This window comes from Pan troglodytes, chromosome 17 (genome assembly GCF_028858775.2).
Source record: "Pan troglodytes isolate AG18354 chromosome 17, NHGRI_mPanTro3-v2.0_pri, whole genome shotgun sequence".
Taxonomy (NCBI): Eukaryota; Metazoa; Chordata; class Mammalia; order Primates; family Hominidae; genus Pan; species Pan troglodytes.
In genome coordinates this window covers 87,109,198-87,129,286 of record NC_072415.2, presented here as the reverse complement: position 1 = coordinate 87,129,286, position 20,089 = coordinate 87,109,198, and the positions used below count along the sequence as shown (strand labels likewise).

General features: G+C 46.9%; 1 protein-coding gene across 4 annotated transcripts in view; it reads left to right on the top strand.

Annotated features, from left to right (window-relative positions):
* MBP (myelin basic protein) overlaps positions 1 to 20,089 on the top strand; it is a 156,549-nt gene that overhangs the window by 58,954 nt on the left and 77,506 nt on the right. For all 4 annotated transcript variants that reach the window (XM_063795486.1, XM_063795485.1, XM_016933209.3 and 1 more), the window contains one exon: positions 7,992 to 8,079. In XM_063795486.1, the coding sequence (XP_063651556.1) occupies positions 7,992 to 8,079 (88 nt within the window). The remainder of the gene's footprint in view (positions 1 to 7,991; positions 8,080 to 20,089) is intronic.

Below are 20,089 nucleotides of genomic sequence, written 5' to 3'. Positions count from 1 at the left end.
TGAAGTCTCTGACTCCCTCGGAGAAGTTAACTTAGAAATCTATCCATTTCCCTTGAGACCGGGGCTCACTGAACCCCCTTGGGGAGACCCGGGCTCCCTGAACCCATCGTCTTCTGACCCCACCATCAGCACAAGTCTCATGGCCCTTTCCAGAAGCAGCTAAGCCTAAAAGTGGGAGAAACAGAAAAATCGAAGCCCCCACGTGGGCACTGTCTACCTCCAAGGACCCCCAGACTGAGGGGCTGCAAAATCCTCAGACCTGTGTTCAGATCAGAAGCAACCCTTTCTGTGCATTTGCCCAAGGTTTCAGTCTCATCTCTGAGCCAAGGACCCTGTGAGTGTGCACAAGTCAGCATCACTACTCCTGGCCTTAGTGGTGAGAAGAGTGGTTGGGCTGGTCTCTAAAGTCTTTCTAATTGTGAAAGTCTATCTCATTTCATTTCCGATAAGTACATCTAAAGTAACAGATATCATGGTGATCTTTTAGCTTGAGAATAAAATGTGTGAAGTTGGGTTTGACTGTGAACTGGTGGAAGGCAAGAGAATACACCCATCGAGCTGGCTGAAGAGCAGTTGTTAGTTTTCAGCAGGTCACCTCTTATATAACCAGTTGTTGGGAGATAACCTTCCACGGGTCTGCATGTCCTGCAAGCCAGGCAGGATCCACCCTTATTCTGGACTATTTTTTCCAGGATGTTTACATAATGAACAGGCTAGGAAGATAGAGAGTGTGTCTATCTGCAGCAAATAACAGGTCTTGGGAGATATAGTGTCTCCCTGCGGAGCAGGGCACTGGCGTAGCTACTGACAGTTCTAAAGGATTCAGGTTTCCTAGATGGGCGTTCCTCTCCTGCCACTCAACCCACTGCATGCAGACAGCCACCTGGGCCCATTCGCATGGCTCCTATGTGAACTGGGTATTAGGGAACCCATGTCAAAATGGTGAAATGTCGCTACTGCTGTGAATAATAACCCGCCCTTTGTCTCTGACCCAGGAATCTCATTCCTTCATGAGCATCCACAAAACTTAGCTTTCGGGTAGATAAAATCTCAGATGTGCCACTGTTCTTAACATAAGCCTAGTGTTGACCCTCTTTGTAAAACTAGATGATGCTGAAATTCCTTTTATAATCTAGTCTTTTTATATATATACATATAAAATACTTATAAAAATTTAAAGAGAGCAAAAATATGTAAGATGAAAAATAAGCCAGTTAACCTTTACCTGATATCTTTGACTTTCTGGATTGGAAATGAAATTTGCTGAACAGACGCTGGATCCTGAAAAAGTATTTAGAAGTATTCATTATCAACTAAAGTTTCATTAGAAATCCTAGAAATCTCTGGTGTGGATTAATTGGAGAGGAATCTAAGACAGGGCAATGGCAGTGGGCAAAGATTCAGAAAGAACAAGTTGCTGCCAGCGAGGAGGGTTGACCATTGCTGACAATGGCTGAACAGGCCAGGCGTCCTAAAAGCACTGAGCTTTCCTCCAGAGAAATGTGCCATTTGCAGTCCTCATAATGATGCCGCAAGATGGGGACCACTGTCCTCCTGGGGATACTGAGGTGGAGGGAGCTTGACTCGCTTAAGATCTCACTTTGAGTAACTGCGCTGCGGGCGGCACTACGTCCCACTGTTTCTGCTGCCACACCAGGAGTCCTGGGCCAGAGCCCCTGAGAGGTGGCTTTGATGGTTCTGAGAAAAAATAAGGGCTTATTCTGATAACAGTGTGAAGCTAAGATGCTACTGATCTGCATTTTCAATAGTTTTGTGTGCTTCTGCAAAGAGCAGTTTCCACTTATTGAATGCTCTTCACGACGACCACATAGAAAAGTGTGATTATAATGTTCATTTTAAAGCTGAGCAAACAGAGGTACAGAAAACTCAGTTATTTTCCCTGTTACCCAGGCAATCAGCTTCAGAGAGCCCGAGGTCTTGGCTGTCATGCAAATAATGATTTTGATACGACGTACATGTGTTGCAGATCCTGATGCCCCCAAACTATTTTCTGCAAATATCTGGGTGGATTAGATCTGTCTACGGCAGGGAATATGGCAGAAGGTAAAGAAAACTTAAAGAAATATCTGCCTTTTAGTAGCATCCCCTCTGAAATGACCTAAGGCTCAAAATATGTGTGGTGCTGTGAGAAACACCAGGCCATATTCAGATTTGTGCATAGAAATGAGATAAGAATTATGAGGCAGGAGGGGAGGGGAGGCGGAGGGGTGTGTACGCCGGCAGGATCCTGAGCCTTCAAAGGCCAAGCAGCTGGCATGTAGGTGCCACATATGACTGTGTCGCCTGTGACATCATAGGAAGCTTCAGCTGGGTTTTTTTGTTTGTTTTGTTTTTTAAATAAGGTCAGTCGAGTATAAGATTCAGAAGGGGGAAGACAGTTGCAACTTCTCTTGTTAAACATCCTAGGAATTTTAGAAATATGAATCACTGTGTAATTTTTCTTCTGGGAAATCTCAGAAGAAATAAACACGGTGCATTTCCTACGCCATTGACACTCTCCAGTGTGATGGACAGGACTTGGCTCAGCAAGTTTAACTGGACAGTCGCCATCTGACATTCTGGGCTTGCTTTTCTAGCTTTATTTTTGAAGCACCCAGTTTGGCTTCCTACCTTATTTTCTTTGTATGCTCAGCTCCTGAGCAGGGTTTGGTGCAAGCATGGGTGGGAACAAGTGGGTGAGTGGCAAGGTACTGAGGACGCAGAACCAGACAAGACTTTTATCTGCTTCCAGGCCAGTGATTCTCCACTCAAGGCTTCAAGTGTCCAAGGAGAGAATACAGTCATGGATTCTTAGTTTCTGTTCCTGGTTGGGTCAGTAAAGACCCTTCCTCATCTTTCTGTTCTGGTTATCACTAGACACAGAAACTAAAAACCATGGCTTCAGGTTGCTAAAAGCCTAAAACAAAACAAAACAGAAGAGCAACAACAAAATAAGATGGGCTGGACAAGCTTAGGACATCTCCTAATGCAGCATTTTTTAAGAGAAATGCAGCATTTTTTAAGGGATTGAAAAATTCTCAAAATCAATTCTTACATGTGTTGAATACAGCAGCCTGTGGTGGACCATGACTCCGAGTCTAACCTACAACTGGTTTTGCAGGTGAGAGTCATTTTGTAACATGTTTCAACACCTTCCTCTCCTGATAAGCAGCTTCTAGTCTGAATCAGGACTTTAAGAATATGCTGTATAATGTTTGTACCAATACGAAGCAAGTGTTTTCCTCTCTCACAGCCTTTTTTGTGATGATTAGAAACTTACCCTCTGGGCCATTCCTCCTGAAATTGCCACCTCCAGACCACCAATCTTTAAAAAATGTACGGCTAATTATAAGCGTATTTTCACCTACAATGTGCATGTGCGTGTGTGCCATGTGTGCACGTACATGAATAGCTGTACCAGGTTGGAGATCTCTCACACTTGGCTGGACACTCCAGCTACGCGGGAACAAGCACCTGAGCAGGGTCCTCAAAACCAACCAGGATTCCGCCCGCCGACGTCCTGGCTGTGACTGGCTTTGGGAAGTTTGACTCCATGCCATCCTTTGCTTCTCCACTCGGTTCTGATGAAGGAAACTGAATTGCGCTTCCACAATTCAGTGGCGGGAGAGGGTGGACCTCTCGAGTTCCCAGGGCCCCTCCTGTCACCTGCCCCAGAGCCCCGTGCAGGGCCACACTGACCCCCAGGGAAAGCTTGCCACTTAAGGGTTAGAGGTCAAGGCTGGGTAGAGGGTTTTTAGTTTTTGTGTTTTTACACACAGAGAAAATGAGACTAATCACTGGTTTATAATAGATCAGGAGACTATCATTTCTTTTGTTCCAAAAAAATACACTTTTTTCTCTGTCATCTTTCACCATACGTGGTAATGTCCCGAGCTGTTTGTGCTCCTTACGACATAGGGGAATGTGTTCCCTTCCTGGGGTTTCTGCGGCAAATTCCCACACACCTTCTAAAATTGTGTTGGATAAGAAATAGATTCTTACATAGGTCAGCTCCCACATATTTAGGCTGATGAAAAAGAAAATTGCTACAAATAGTATGAAGGAGGCACCCTTGCTTGAAATGCATGTCGACACGTGCAGTCACAGATTCCGTTTGGACTCAGATTTGGACTCTTTTGGGCAATGACGCAGGAAGGGCCTGAGCTGCCAGGACCCATCCCCTCTCGTAAGTCTGAGCCCCGTCTGCAGGAAGCTCTTGTTTTATCATCACGAAAATCACCTCACTTTTGACACATCATCTGCATTATTTGTTTTGCGAGTAGACCTTTTGCTTACAGGAAATGTGTTCATCATAGGGGAATATTTTATATTTTTGGAATAGCAATATCGGGTCTCAAAAACAAACCTTATATTTGAGTAGAAATTAGTCATGAAATTTCCCAGGCCCGTATGTACTTTCTGCACGCGTCCTGTGTCCCTGTATGACCTAGAGATGTTGAACCATCAGAGAACTGAGTTGAGAAGGTGGAGAAAAAGGCGGATTTGGAGTCCTGTCTGCCATCACTATTCAGGGTCCACCTGTGGCCACTTTGGTGTGAGGGATAAACAGAGTGGACGCACCATAGCTGTGGGACCAATGTGTGCACAAGCTGGCGCACAGGACACAAAATTCCTCTTCATGCTTATGCTGCCCCCACCCTCGAAACCAGCCTGGGAAGTGGATACAGGGAAGTGGCTGCCGCTAGGTTATCCCCCTCCATGCACTTAAAGCAAAGTGCTGTGATTTAAAGATCAGCTTTCACTCTGCATCTGAAACGCCTCATTTCTAAGATGCGGCATTGTTCTACCCTCTGGTGAGAAGGGCTGCCCAAGCCAATGGGAAGACACTACTGGTCCTAGTGGTGTCCCGCTTGGAGAGACATTAAGCCTGAAGAAAATGCATCTATGATCAATAACGACGGTAGCTGAATCATACTTAATTAGTTCTTAAATAACACTTATTATTTTGTAATTAGTGAAGAATATGATCTATTAGCATAGAAGCTGGATGTAAAAAAATATGACATGAATTCCTAGCTGAGGAAAGACTATCGGGAAATTATTTATTTTCCAAGTTTTAGTGTCTTCTGAAATTAACTGGATAGATATGAAAAGTGTACATAGCCAGCTATCTTTGGCTCCCTCTGCTGAAACAGAAACAATCCATTTTAACTATGTTTAAAAAGCTGTCTCTGGGCGCCAGGCACCGTGCTAGGCCTGAGGGATGGGAAGGTGTGTAAGGCACAGTTCTTGTTCTCACAGTATTCACCGCATCACAGGGAGGGGAATAAAACAATGGACTGTTCTGGGAGTTTCTGTAATAGAGACACAGGAAAATCCGCAGAAGTCAGAGGCTGCTGGGAGCCTGGAAGCCATGGGGGTGAGGTCAGAGGCCCCGAGGTGAGGTCAGAGTCCCCAAGGTGAGGCCCCCAAGGCTCAGCTCCGTGGTGGCGGCTGCTGCTCTTTGTCCTCCCAAAGAGGCTGAGAGTGTTTATTCCAGTCCCAGGAAAGTTTCCCTCCCACCACATCTCTAGCAATGCCAGACATCAGATTTTTTTCTACTTATGTTAAAAAGAAATCTCATTTTTGTTTCGCTCTGTATTTCTTTGATTACTAGTGAGTTGGAACATTCTCTGCATTTCATTGCTTATTAGTAACTGTTTCGTGGGACTCTGTGACTCGCAATCTGGAAAGCAGCAGCTTGGTTTCTACAGCGGCCAACCAGCAACAGAAGCCTGGCAGGTGTACACAAAGTTACAACAAATGTAAACACTTTAATTGGCTGCTATTTGTCATTCTAGAATCAGGCAACACCTCTTTCTACAAAACAGAATGAGTGCTCCAATGAGCCGAGCAGAGGAGGTTGGTTTATAAACAGACTGAGGAAAGCAGACACAGAAAACAAAATGCAGGCGGATGTGTGGTGGTTCCAAGATGACTTCCCCATAAAGGTTAAAGCAGACGGGACTTCCTCGTCATCTGGGCTAAACCTGGCCTGCTTGGAAGTTGGGCTGTTATCTCTCCTGATTGCTCAGAAGGTCAAATAAAGATCTTCATCTGGGCTTGGTACCATACTTCATACGGGGGCGTCTGCTGGGCCCGGTGCAGGAGCTCAGTCCAAACCAGTGTCCTCTTATCAATTTTATTTCACAACGTGAAGGCAAATTCTTCCCTCCTCAATTTTGTGAGTCCAATAACCCATGTGTTTTTTATCTGTTAATCACACCAGACAGCATTGAATTGTAGAAACAATGCCGTAAACATTGGTTGGTGGGGACCTTACCCACCCATCCCCTCCTGTCTGCCCAGGGATGGGAATGGATACACACAAACACACACACACACACACACACACACACACGGGATGGAGGGTTTCCAGATAGGGCTCTTAGTGACCAGGAGGCGGAGTGTAGGGCCCTGGCTGGTGTGAGCTCAGAGGGCTGGACTTCTCTCCAGGAACAAACAGCCTGCAGTACATAAGTGAGTCACACTAGGTCTGAATCAGACTTCAGGGTGGTCTTAATGGCTGTGCCTGCCCCTCTCTCCAGAAGGAAAAGAATGTAAAATTGAGACTCTGATCATATTATGGTCCTGGGTTAAAGGCCCCCAGGAAATGAGAGATTGGGTGGAAAATTGGTACAAACTTAAGTGCAGAGACCAGGGTGGGGTGCTGCAGGGAGCGGCACCCGAGAGAAGCAGCCTCCCGGTGCTGCTGGTGGGTGGCACCAGGGCCAGCGCGGCTGCCCACAGCACTGACGCCCGCTCAGTGAAAGCTCCAGTGTGACTCATTCCTCCTCCAGAAATACTCCTTGGCCGTGTGCATTCTGAGAAGTGAACAGGAAATTAGTGCAACACGGTTAGGGTTGAAAAACACAAATGTGAACAAGCTGGATGGTGGTTGTGGAGCCTGGTGAGGTGTGAACAGTAACTGAAATGCTAGCGGGCTGTGCAAGCAGTCTGTGTGTGCCGACATGACGTCTCCTCCAGGATCCCTCTTTCCCTGGCAAAAGCAAGAAGGAGCATATCATCCACAGTGTGATGCCATTTATGTGAAGACAGAAAGGAGGGAAAAGAATACCCATGTGTCATTGTCTGAAGGTGCCCAGATGATTGTGCAAAGTCTGGAAGAAGCTGGAAATGCCAGCTGCCTCCCAGAAGGGGGCGGGGGGGGCATCCAGGAGACCCCGGGGTTTCAGCACGCAGCCACTGTGCACTTTCTAGAGCATTTGAATCATTCAATGTGCAAGTGTGACATTTCAAAATAGTTAAGTAAAATTGATTACAAATATATCAGGAAGCTGAACCATGTCTTCTCTCTGCACTGGTGATCAAACTATGTACTGAAAACTTTAAACTCGAAAAACAAGCTCACACTGCCATTCGGGCCCCAAACGACAGGCAAAGGGAGGCCCAGAGGAGAAACTCTGAAGCCGAAGATTCCCAGAGGAGTGGCTGGGGGCCTGGCCCACCCCATAACACCACAACAGGCTGCTTCCTCCCCTGGAATACAAAAGTGCCTCCAGACATCAGCTTCGTTTTCTGTCCCTAAAAGGACTCATTCTCCCATCAAAGTGGTCCTGACTGGTTCCAGTTAGCCAAAGGTGTCATTGGAGGAGTAAGGCCTGGTGTCAGTTCTGCCGCACAGTGTCACTTAGAATCTAAAGCAGTAACTATGTGGGCTCACCCTTGGAATAAATGGGATGGCATGTGGCTAATTTATTTTACCTAGGCTGATATTCCAATTTTTTTGTATAAAACTATACCAGCTGGGTCCAGAAAGTGCTCAGGTGCTTAGGCAGAGAAAACAACCCAGAATTCAGAATCCTGCGCAGAAAACCCTCCTCTGAACCAAGGCTCTATATTCTATCTTGAAAACAGATGTGAAACTGATTATCTGATAAAAAATTTATAAAGAGACAATGCATTACAATTATTTTGTTGATAAAACAATTTATCTTAAGAAAAGGGTTTGTTGTGTTTTCTTTTTCCAGAATAGTGAAACTAACAGAGGAGAATCTGAAAAAAAGAGAAACCTGGGTGAACTTTCACGGACAACCTCAGAGGACAACGAAGTGTTCGGTAGGTGACGCAGACATCGGCAACATGGCGCCACATGGTGACGGCGTGCACCTGCACTCTCACTCGGGGAAGCCTTTGATTTTTTTATTGCATGGGTGATCCATGGATCTGTACTCATTACTAAAACATAGAGGCTGGGATCATTGCTTCATGTCTGTAATCGCACACTTCACGGGGTCTATGCAAGAGGATCGCTTGAGCCCAGGAGCTCAAGACCAGCCCGGGCAACACAATGAGACCTCGTCTCTACAAAAAATAAAATAAATGAATTAGCCAGGTGTGGTGGCATGCACCCGTGGCCCCAGATACTTGGGAGGCTGAAGTGAGAGGATCACTTGGGCCCAGGAGGTCGAGGCTGCAGTGAGCTATGATTGCTCCACTGCACTCCAGGCTGGGCAACAGAGCAAGATGCTGTCTAAAAAAAATTAAAATGTCGGCTGTGTAGATACGTGGCAGATACAGCCCCTTCCTCCCCTCCTGCAATCCCTTCCCATCTCAGTTTTGTTTTTGCTCGCATGCCTTGTTGCACACATAGACATTCAGCATTTCCCAGGCTCACTGTATGGTGTTTCTCTGATCGTCTGTTTGTCCAGCCCTGTGTGAGCATCGGGAAGCCTAGCAGTGTTTGTAAAAAATAGCTAATGAGGAAATGAAATTGCACCAAAGCCTGGATACCACGGGGTTTATCTTAACCACAAAGAGTGACTCAGAAGGCATTGGGAAATAACTGTTGTCTTCAGAATTTTACTTTTTTGTATTGCCTTATTGAATATAAATTGCCTTTATATATTTTTGTGGTTTGAATGTGTCCCCCACATTTCATGTGTTGGAAGCTTAACCCCCTAAATTTCTATGTTAATTGGATGTGGGGCCTTTGGGATGTAACTAGGAGCAGAGACCTAGTCATCAGGTCATTGGGGTGGGGCCCCTGATGAGACCAGTGGCTTTGTAAGGAGAGGAAGAGAGGCCTGAGCCAACTCCCAATCTGTGTCACCATGCGATGCCACCCATCACATCATGGCACACTCACCAGAAGCTGAGCAGATGCCAGTGCCATGCCCTGGGACTTCCCAGCCTCAAGAACTGTAAGGAATAAATTTATTTTCTTTATAAATTATCCAGTCTCAGGTATTCAGTTATAGCAATAGAAAATGAACCAAGATATAATCTTAGCATTCATCTTTGTTTCTGCTTCCCCTATGAGTGACTGACCATGTTCTCATTTGAGGTTTACATTAATGAGGTTGGATCCACTCGTCCCATCATGACACTGAGGCTCAGTGACTTGCCCAAGACCACAGGGCTATGCAGGTCCTCAAAGCAGTTGTATTCTGCTGTGCACAGCTCTTTGATTTTCTCCATCTATTCCTAAAGCAAAGAGGAAAAGGGGTGGAATGAAATGTGCTCAGATCCTGAGAACTCACAGTAGGTCGAAGGAAAAAGGAGTGATTTTGTGGCTACTGAAATACGCATCCCTTTCCCCAAGATCAGCCCACCCTGTAGGTTACAGACGACACTCAAGGCAAACAGGCTTCCTGGCCACATTCCCCAGCATGATCTTTGCTTATTTATGGAAAGGCCTTTCTTTATATTTCACCTGTTAGACAAGATAATTTATGCCGATTTTTTTTGTTCGTGATTAACTTGCTCTTTTTCAAAAGTCCTTTCTTTTCTACAATTCCATCCTTCTTGAGCAAACACACATAAAACAGATTTAGTGCTACCCACTGTTTCAATATCTTAAGCGTCCATGAAAATCAACATAACTCAAAGGCCCAGAGACTGAAAGCAATGAGGACTCCTTTACTAGAAAGGAGATAGGCAAGTGCAAAAGGGACTCAGTGCTCTGCTGATTTCTGCATACTTTATTATGCTCTTTATAGGAATTTTCTTGGAGGCATGTCTGAGCATAACTCACTGCCTTCAGGTACTGGGGTTTCCATCCTCAGTGGCAGAGGAAGAAGAGGAAGGAGTTGAAGGCAGCCACGTCCATGACTAGGAGCAGCAGCGTGCACTCTGGAGAACACTGAGGGTTTCGTAGAATAGACAATCTATGAGTTTGAATGGGATGTCCCAGCCTTGATGGTTTTAAGAATAAATCTGCCTATAAAACTCTAGAATAAAAATTCATTTAGATGATCTCTTTACTCATACATTTCAGCTACATATATAAAGACGTAATAGAAAAGCACGAAGACAAATGTCCAAATTTAGGTTTTACACATAAATAAAAGTAAGTTCTAGAATGATTTTGGCTAAGCCTACTGTTTTTTTAAGCAAACTTCATCTTTATCATTATTCCCCTAGCTAATTGCTTTTGAGATTATTCGTAACGATGGCAGCGGTTCTGTTACCATCAAATACACACATACACACACACACACACACACACACACAAGTATGTATAGGTATATATACAGCATGGATACAATATAACATAAAAAGGTCTTCTATACTTAGCCCTTTCCTTACGCTATCAAGATGATATAATTCCTGAAGCCCTTCCAAACGCAGCCCTCCTTAATCTTTTCCGAGAGATACTGAGTTTAGAGAGTTATTACCTAGGATTGAATGTGAAAACTACTGGAAATGATGGAAATGCAGAATATTTCCATCATTTCACAAACGTGGGTTGTGTTTTGATAGGAAGAGCAATACTTCTGCCTGTTGTGTTTACTGAGGTGTTCCCAGGTCCTTGGACACCGGAGCAAGGCTCGCATATCTGCTGAATGAACTTAGCTCCCACATTCCAAGCCTTTCTGCCCGTGAGTGTGCCGAGGAAGCAGTTCTCAAGAGTCACCTTCAGGCCTTTGCAGCTGATGCCTGATTCAGGTTGAGTCAAAACCAAGGGGGAAGTGGGAGGAGCTTGTGGTCCAGGCATCCTCATTTCATCCCACCCTGGGGGAGGCTGGCCCAGGAGGCCTCTGCACTCATTATTTAGCAGCAACAATCCCAAGTGATGCCGACCTGGAAGGGCCTGTTGAACTGTGGGGCTTTTGCTATTGACCTTAATAATTTCCCATGCCTGACCCTTTCCTGGAGCACACAGAACTCTACTCTAAAGGCGCAGAGTGCTGAAGGAAAAGAAACTAAAATAATCTTGGCTATTAGTCTTGGCTGTATAACCTTGGAGGCATATATGCAATTTCTTTTAAAATTGTAATGTACAAAGTGACTCTAAATGAGAGCAGCAGCTCCCACCTACTTTAGGAAAAGGTCTTTCCTTGACATGATAGTAAATCCCATCAGTACGTTGGGAAACCATTCCTGATGTCCCATGAGCACGAGTCACCGTGATCATGTGATGGTCATCTCTAGGTTCTTGGCAGCCATTTCATCCACGCATCAGAAGAATGAGCGAGGAATGTGAGAAATGGGCAGAAAGCCATCATCCTTAGCTAACCACCTCTGCAAGACACCCGTACCTAAGATCTCTGTGAACATCGAAAGGCAATAGTGTTGTATTTCAGCTGATAAGAGAGTCCCCGAGTTAAGACTGATTGGCGCATTGAGGAGAAGTTTGTGCCAGGTGCTGACTCTGGCACAGGTGCTATTGCTATGGTTCACACATTGAGTGCTCAAAACCACAAACAGACAACTAAAACCACGCAGCCTTCCTCCTCGTCTCTGTGAAGGCCAAAGCCAGTCATTTTCTTAGCAATCCACTTTGAAGTTTTATTTGCCCTTCATGTTCTGGTAAAAATCTCACCAAAGGATTGTTTTCAATCTAAGTAAATAACTCATTAGAGCACACTTTCAAATATCTTCTGTGATTTGTTTTTTTTTGTTTTTTTTTTTTTTTTGACAGCTTGTGGTTATGCTTAAGACTGTTTTGCTTAGTTACAAAAGGAGGAAGAAAACACTCTAAGGCACGACAACCTAGAGAACTGGGCGTTGTCCAAGCTTTGGGGAAGCAGGCCATTTTTCGGTAGACCAGTTGCTGCTAAGCGTTTTCTGACCCACACACCCACAGGTAGTGCACACACTGTCCTCCTCCTTAGAAACCAGGCGGGAAGGAAGGCAGGAGTCAGTCTCCATCTCTTCTCCCACTAGAGTTGACTAATCGTGGGGCTAAACTAAAGGCAGGCAATTCAGTTGAGGTGAGCGAAGTCTTAGGTCTCCATAAATTATACTAAGGGAGGAGAGGGGTGGCCAAAAGAGGGCACTACTGCCCCAGTGACTGACTGTGGTTCCTCTCAGCCAGGACAGGCATCTCAAAGGCAGGGCTGGAAGGATGTGGACTCCGTGTCATGTGTAAGCTAGTTCACTCCACACGTGCCACAGAGGATGGATGTCCTACCGTGAAAACGTCACCATCCCGCGTCTGTGTTCACTGCGTCCACTTCACAGGGCCAAGTCCTGTGTGCACAGCATGTAAGGGCAAACCCCCATGAAGAGTCATGAGGAAAACATTCGCAACTTCATTGCTCAGACAATGGAGATAGAAATATCTGTGTTTAATGTTTATTTAAAAAGTATTCATCCCAGAAACATTTAAGTACATATATTGGTGTGTGCGTGTTTTCACTCTTCTTTATTTTATAAAGCTTGAGTTAGCTGACAGTAGGAAAAAACACCAGGAAATAGTAAAATGTAAATAAAATTGAGAAGTCTAGATGAAGTGAAGGAAGACCACAAACACATCAACCATGTGACAATGGCTGCAGGGAGCCGCCCGTTTCACTCTGAGCTGCCCAGCTGCCCACGTGGAAGGGGACCCCGGCCAGCCTGAAGTCTCTCATTTTACACAGCAGGTGGCAGAGCCCTACCACCTTTTAGCTGTGTGCTTTTAGCAATGAACTCCTCTGTTTGTGTCTTGGTTTCCCCATACGTAAGTAGGGGTAATCATAAATGACCTGTGAGTAAGAAACAACACATGTGCACGTGTGGGACTCTCCCATCTCCTCACAGTACTCAGTAAACATTGGCTAGTATTTTCAGAGAGAAGACTGCAGACATTTTTTGAAGGATACAGAGCTTTGTTTAACAAATACTAAGAACTTTTCCTGCTTAAATTTTTATCACAGATAAAGAGTCACATGGTAGTCAACGACCTCAAGGTATTTTTATGGCACATGTGGAGATTAGTTTTGTATAGTTATTCATTGTAATAGAATTCAGTAAGAGCCAGTGGTGCAACATGAATCTTCCGCATTGCAAGCCAAGAGCCTATGATCCCTGTGTCTAGCCATCAGAGGACCTGCTATGATCCACAGACAGAATTACAAGAACTTGGGGTCCCTTCCCAGAGCCAGGACTTTGATAGGCATTTCATAGCACAGAGTTCCAGGTCCCAGGCTCTGAGAAAGGCCCAGGAGGAGTTCTGAGCGGCTGGTTGCTGAGGCACTATGTGCCTGTGTTCCATTGAGGGTCAGCAGCAGCCTCAAGAGAAGACAGACTCCACCTGGGAAACAGGCAGGTGTGACCACTGGCTCTGCCATCAACTCTCAATGCAACTGGGGGTGCGACTTCATCTCTCTGTGTCTGTTTCCTCCTCCAGAAAACAGGGTTTCCTATTGACCCTCAAGAATTGTTGCAAGGGCTCATTGAGAGAACAATTTGGCCGGGTATGATGGCTCATGCCTATAATCCCAGCACTTTGGGAGGCGGAGGCAGGTGGATCACCTGAGGCCAGGAGTTCGAGACCAGCCTGACCAACACGGGGAAACCACATCTCTACCAAGAAATACAAAATTAGCTGGATGTGGTAGTGCACACCTGTAATCCTGGCTACTTGGGAGGCTGAGGCAGAATTCCTTGAACCCAGGAGGCAGAGGTTGCAGTGAGCTGAGATCACACCACTGCACTCCAGCCTGGGCAACAAGAGCAAAACTCCGCCTCATTAAAAAAAAAAAAAAAAAAAAAAGGGAGAGAGAGAACAGTTATACTCCATTACAGGATGCTTTAACATCTCTACTGCTTGAAGCCACGTTCATACAGTGAATAGTGAGTGCTGCCGTTCATTAGTATTTTTCATGTGCCCGTGAGGACCTGGGTCACATCTGCCATAAACACTCATTCATCATTGGTACTAGGATGTCCTGCCTATGTGCTTTCTCCATTCATTTATTAAATCATTTTTGAGCCCCTCCACTGTGCCGTGCCATATACTGGAGGTGGAAGAGAGAGGGCAGGAGGTTAGAGAAAACGAAATAGAGAAATGGCGGGGCCAGCCATTCTGGGGACTTCACACCATTTGGGGGATGATTTAACATAGAAGGACATGGAACGAGGGCCTCAGCCTCCCAAAGTGCTGGATTACAGGCATGAGCCACCATGCCCAGCCCATAATTTGCTATCTTATTGCCACAAAGAGTCTATTCCGTCTTGCCTGGAGGGCTAGGGCCTTTATTTTTACTTTACATCACTTTTCTAAGAGGCTGTTCCTGTCATATCTAACCAAGAAGCCCGCCTGTCTCCCATGCCACACTTCTTTATCCCGCTGCCTTATTTCATGTCCTTCACATTGGCCTTTCGGTTATTGCATTTGCATACTTGGTGTGTTTTTTCTTCCACAAATGCAAGCCTCTTGAAGGCGGGGCATCTCATATCTGTGCTGGCCCCTATTTTTATTTGAATTGGCCACCAGGTGGAAGCACTTAGCACTGAAGTGGACATACCAAATGGCTTCTCAAGAGCCATGTCTGCTTTTGCATCTTGGTGTATTTTTACTTGTAATAATATTCCCCTGATTTTTTAAGCAAAAATATATTTATTTATAGTGTTACACATATGTTAAATTTGATTAGATAAAAATTAATTAATTTTAATTTTAATAATGTAATTAAGGTTAAATTATTATCATTAGAATTAAATTAATTATAAATAATTAGTGACTACCTTATAAAATTAAATTATTATAATTTAAATTAATTATAATTAATAAAGCAGCAAATTGAATTAATTAAAATTAATTAATGGGATTAACTGATAAACTAAAAAATAATTCAACTACCTGACATAACTCTGTCCCATTTTCCATTTTGAATTCTGATCTTTCAACCAACAACATTTTTCTAGGCTGTTTAGCGATCCTGTATTATCCTTTTAAAATAGCTCCTTAATATTCCACATGATTGAACAGTAATATCATTCCTCTATTGCTTTCCATTTTGGTTGTCTCAAGTTTGCTACTAGAAACCATGCTACAGTTGGCACTTTGATTTCAGTAGGGTTTTTTCTTTCTTTTAATTGTTTTAATAGGCTTCAGTCAAAGTAAGTGAAACAGCTAAATTATTTTCCCCGAAGTCGTGCTGGCGAACTGCCCTTCCCGTGGCTGAATATTCGTATTTCCCCAGCACGTTTCCATCTTGGGGCAGCCGCAGGGGGTTGTAAGCTGGTGGGCTGCGGCTGGATGTGGTGGCCCTCAGGCAGGTCTCGTTATGTCCATATGGTGGAGGTGTTTTCTTTTAATTTTGATGACATTTGGAAACGGTAAACTTTCCCCTGAAAATGTTGAACTGCAGCGTCTCTGGAAACTAAAGGCCTGGCAGTGGCCTTCTCCAGGCTGCAGTCGGCCGGCCGAGGAGCCCCCAACTCCAGGGCCTCCAGGTCCCCTGCGACTTTCCTCCCTCCACGGAATGAGCTGCTTGACCCCACAGGCCTGGAGCTTGAGACTTGGTCCCCAGTCTGTTCCAGGTTAAAATGGCTCTGGGCACCATTCCAGTCACTACGGCCGTGTTCAAGTGCGTCCACGATTTCGTTTCTTAAAGTGCTGTTTCTGTTGCTCAGGATTCTGCACGCGGGGGCGGGGGTGGTGCTGGAACAGCTCGTCCCCTGTGGGCGTCGCATCAGCCGGTGGGGGCTGGGGTCGTGCCTGGGGCTGGGGTCGTGCCTGGGGCTGGGGTCTGCTGGAGGCCGCTCCCTCCCGTGGCTGGAGAGCTGTGCGGGGCGTTGGCTGGGTCCGGCCGGGCTGCCAGCCTGAACTGGTGCCCTGGGTTCTCCAGGTTTGGCCTCCCCGCAGCGTGGAGCAGGGGTCCCAGGTGGGTCCTGAGAGTCGAAGCCAGAGTGGAGCCACTGCCTGCTGTGACCCAGCCTGGGAGCGCTCGGCATCCCCGCATCCCCGCATCCCCACCGCCCCTGAGGTGGACGTCCAGGGCTGGGGAGGGGATGCCTCTTCTCCCTGGAGGGTCCCTGAAGAGCCGGTGCAGCCCTGGGTGTCCTCTGCCGAACTTAAAAAACACTCCCCGCCTTCCTCAGGTGTCCCCCTTCAGAATTTTCATGTAGCGGTTTTTTAAATCATTGCATCTTTGTTTAAATTTGTTTCCAAGAAACGTCTATGAGAAAATCATTTTTTGAGATGCTATTTTTCAAATGATGTGTGTATTTAATGCATCCAGGTTAGTAAACTAAGCTACAAGACTTTAGTAAGTAGCTGTCATTTCCGATGTAAAATTCCATTTGGACCTGGCAGTCGCGGGAGCTCCTCTCTCCTTGTCCTTCTTCACACACAGTCCTTGTCCTTAGAGATAATCACTGCATGGCCTTTCCGTGGGAATATTCGGTGCTAGTGTGAATGGATCGCTAATTGTGATTCCGTGGCTGCCTGAGGCCTTGTATTCCTGTCTAGACAAGCCACAAAACCCATTTTGTGAAATGGCATCTTTGGGCTGGGTGTAAATCATAGAAACAAAATCACAAGTTGGGGGATGAAGGAATATTCAGATTATCTTGTCTGACCCCGCCTTGCATGTCAGATGAGGGTGCAGCTGCCAGGCAGACACTCAGGAGCAGGATCGGAGCCCAGTGCTCCCAGCCAGCCAGGGAGACCGCAGCTGGTTCCTTGTGGGGCAGGGCAGTTCTCAAGTCTGTCTGACAGATGTGAAAACAAACACTGTAACAGTTACTTCTCCTCTGTGCGTTGAAGTGAATGTTAATGATACTTTATATCATTAAAAACCCAAACACACTTCTGAATATTTACCCTGCTTCATTGTAGTACCCAGGCAGTTCTTGCGGGACGTGCCTCCTTCCCGTCTCAGAGGATGTTTGTTTTGGGCCAAAGACCCCCTGCTTCTCAGCGGCTGAGTGGTGAAATCTCACGCCGTGGGTGTGGGCGTGGTCAGGGCACGTGGGAAGCCGGTTCTCCTCAGCAGCCTCTGCTGAGAGGCTGTGTGCTCAGCTGCAGGTTGCTGGGAGGACTCAGTGGTGTCAAAGAAAAGTTACCCCAGGGAGAGTGAGACAGGCAGGGAAGACGTATCCCAGACTATTGCAGTAGGAGAGAGAGCGCTGAACTCCACCCTGCTGAAACAAAAGGCGGGAGGGTTTTTAAGCACTGGGGTGAGCTGGTGGGAGAGTCCTGGAGGACATCGGATGGAGGCCGGTTGGTGCAGTCAGGCCAGCAATGTTTGCAGATTAGCACTTACCACAGTTAGGCCCCTGCCTCCCGCAGGGACTGGGAGCTGAGGGTGCTATCTTCCTTGTTGGTTACATTTCAAAGGCTCCTGGGTCCTTCGAGAAGACAGAGTTGGGCAGTGAACTGAGCAAGAGGCCAGGAAAGGGCTGATGTCTCAAAGGGACGGAGAAAGAATTCATAGTGGCAAGTTTTCTAGAGACAAGGAAGTTGGGGCTGAGAGTCCTACAAAACCTGTTCAAGGTTTAATCCTCCGGATGGGAATGGCAAGGCTGTCTGGGCCAATGGTCAGTTCGTTCAAGGTTTAATCCCCCGGATGGGAATGGCAAGGCTGTCTGGGCCAATGGTCAGTTCATGCCTCCAGTTGAGAGCAGCACCCGGTCCCTACGGGCCCTGTGAGCCACATGGACACCGGGCCAGGCACAGGAGACAGCAACAGTGTGTTCCCCAAAGCCTCTGCAGACCCAGCCCCGGGCGCACGGGGTCACTGATAACAGGAAATGCACTGCCAGCGGCCTCACTGCCATGCGCTGGCACAAATGCACCCAGGTGCTGCCTGCCCTTCATCCACACGGTCAGTGGAGCGCAGCACGCTCAGCCGTGACACCACAGAGCCACAGGGATGTGTAAGAGGAGTCGGGGAGGGGGAGCCTCACTTCGTTTTTTCTTTTTTTCCTTTCTAAAAATTCCAACAGCTGCTCTAAAACCTTAATTATTCCAAGCAAGTTTCTAGAACCACTGAGTTTCTGGGAATGTCTGGGTTTGCAAAGTCACCAGCTGTGTTTGTGACTTTTCCCATTTCCAATGGGGTTGAACTCTCCAGTGTGAATGAACTTTTCTTGTCATGACCTCCCTGTCTGTAATGAGGGCTTCCTGATTGCAGTTTGCTTTACCTGAAAACAAAACAGAGGCCAAACACCACCTTATTTAAAGCAAGAATGGAAGTTATCCTATGAAAGATAGCAGCCCACCAGCAGATGTGAAAAGCAATTACTAGGTTAAAAAAAGAGAAAGAAAGAGAGAGAGAGAAAGAAAGAAAAGGAAGGAAGGAAGGACGGAAAGAAAGGGAAGGAAAGGGAAGGAATGGAAGGAAAGGAAGGAAAGGAAGGAAAAAGAAAACTGAGCCCATTTTAAGCGCAGTTCATCTTTCCCAGCCAGGGAGGATGGCAGAGGTGGCACTGGGCTGGGAGGGAACAGCCACCCATGCCCCTCCTGGGTCAGGGGTTGGGCTTTAAGGATGTGGGTTCTAGAAGTTTACAGTTATGTGCCCCTACTCTGGGTATTTTATCAGTTGGTACAAAGCCACTTCCTCCCAGGGCAGGACACTCTTGCACCAGCTCAGCTCAGCTCCTTCCTGCCTCTGGGTTTCTGCTGACCCTGCTCCTCCCACACAGAGGCTGTGCTGGAGTTTGCAGCAAAGCCGCCTGCTGTTTTCTTTACCACAGAAGGTGGTGCAGACACGCAGGGCCCAGCAGCAGCAGGCGGCACTGCCGTTTCTCTGTCTCCATCCACGATGTGCGTGCCCAGAAGGTTCTCTTCTCCTAACTCCGGGGCCTCCCAGAGCAAACTCATGATTACTTCCCATGGTTTGCATACCTTTATGATACTGAATTCCATAGAATGTTGACATTTAAATGTGTGTGTGCATGCAAGTCCCTCACCTTCTCCTCTGGGCTTTCTGTGCCAAAGGTCATTTTCCTGATAATATGAAATTGATCATCTGGAGATCACAGTGGCAGAGCAGGAGAAAACAGGATGTGTGCATGGTGACATTACCCGCCGCTAACAGGAACTGGAACTTGAGATGTGTGCATGGTGACGTCACCCGCCGCTAACAGGAATTGGAATTTGAGACGTGTGCATGGTTGTGTCACCCGCCGCTAACAGGGATTGGAACTTGAGCTCTCCCCTTATCCAGGTACAAAATGAGGAGCACTATTTCTATGTCTTTGCTGGGAGCACTGATGGCTGATTGTGCCAGGGACCCAGGGAAGCTCTGATACTTGGCAAGCACCTCTCCCATCACCAAGGCCCAAGCCCTCCTCTGCCCACCTGGGTGATTAAGTGGGTCCCAGCCTCCATCCTGATCCATCCCTGTTGGTTCTCCCTGCCAGCTAGCTGCTGAGCACCTCGCTCCCTGCTCAAAGCCCCTCCACCTGTTCCCCAGGGGCCTCTCCAACCACATCTCCTGCGGCCCCTCCCTCCCGCAGCCTCCTGGGTGTGGCTGAAGCACAGGCTCTGCCCTCCTCCTTAAGTCTCTTGCCCAGATATCTGGGGGTGAGCTCTTTGCTCCATGTCCCTTCTCATTGACATCTCCCACTTAGAAGTGCAGCTGTGTCAGCGCAGGTGGGCTCTGCAGGCCTGCCAGAGGAACTCCTAAATCTCTGAGGCTCAAGGTGATGTCCACTCACATCACAGCTCAGCGAGGGCCAGGCGGCTCTCCATCCAGTGTGCCTGGGAGAGTCCTGTGGCTTCCACATAGAGTCTCTGCCATCGGAGGGCAGGGCGGGGAGGGACCGGGAGGACAGCCCAAGGGCCAAGCACCCTGCAGACCAGGCCGAGGGGCAGTCATCGCGTCCACTCAAGTTCTGATGGCCAGAAGCATCATGCGGCCCCACCTCGAGGAGGGGGCCAAGAGGAAGAAGGATGCAGAGTGGG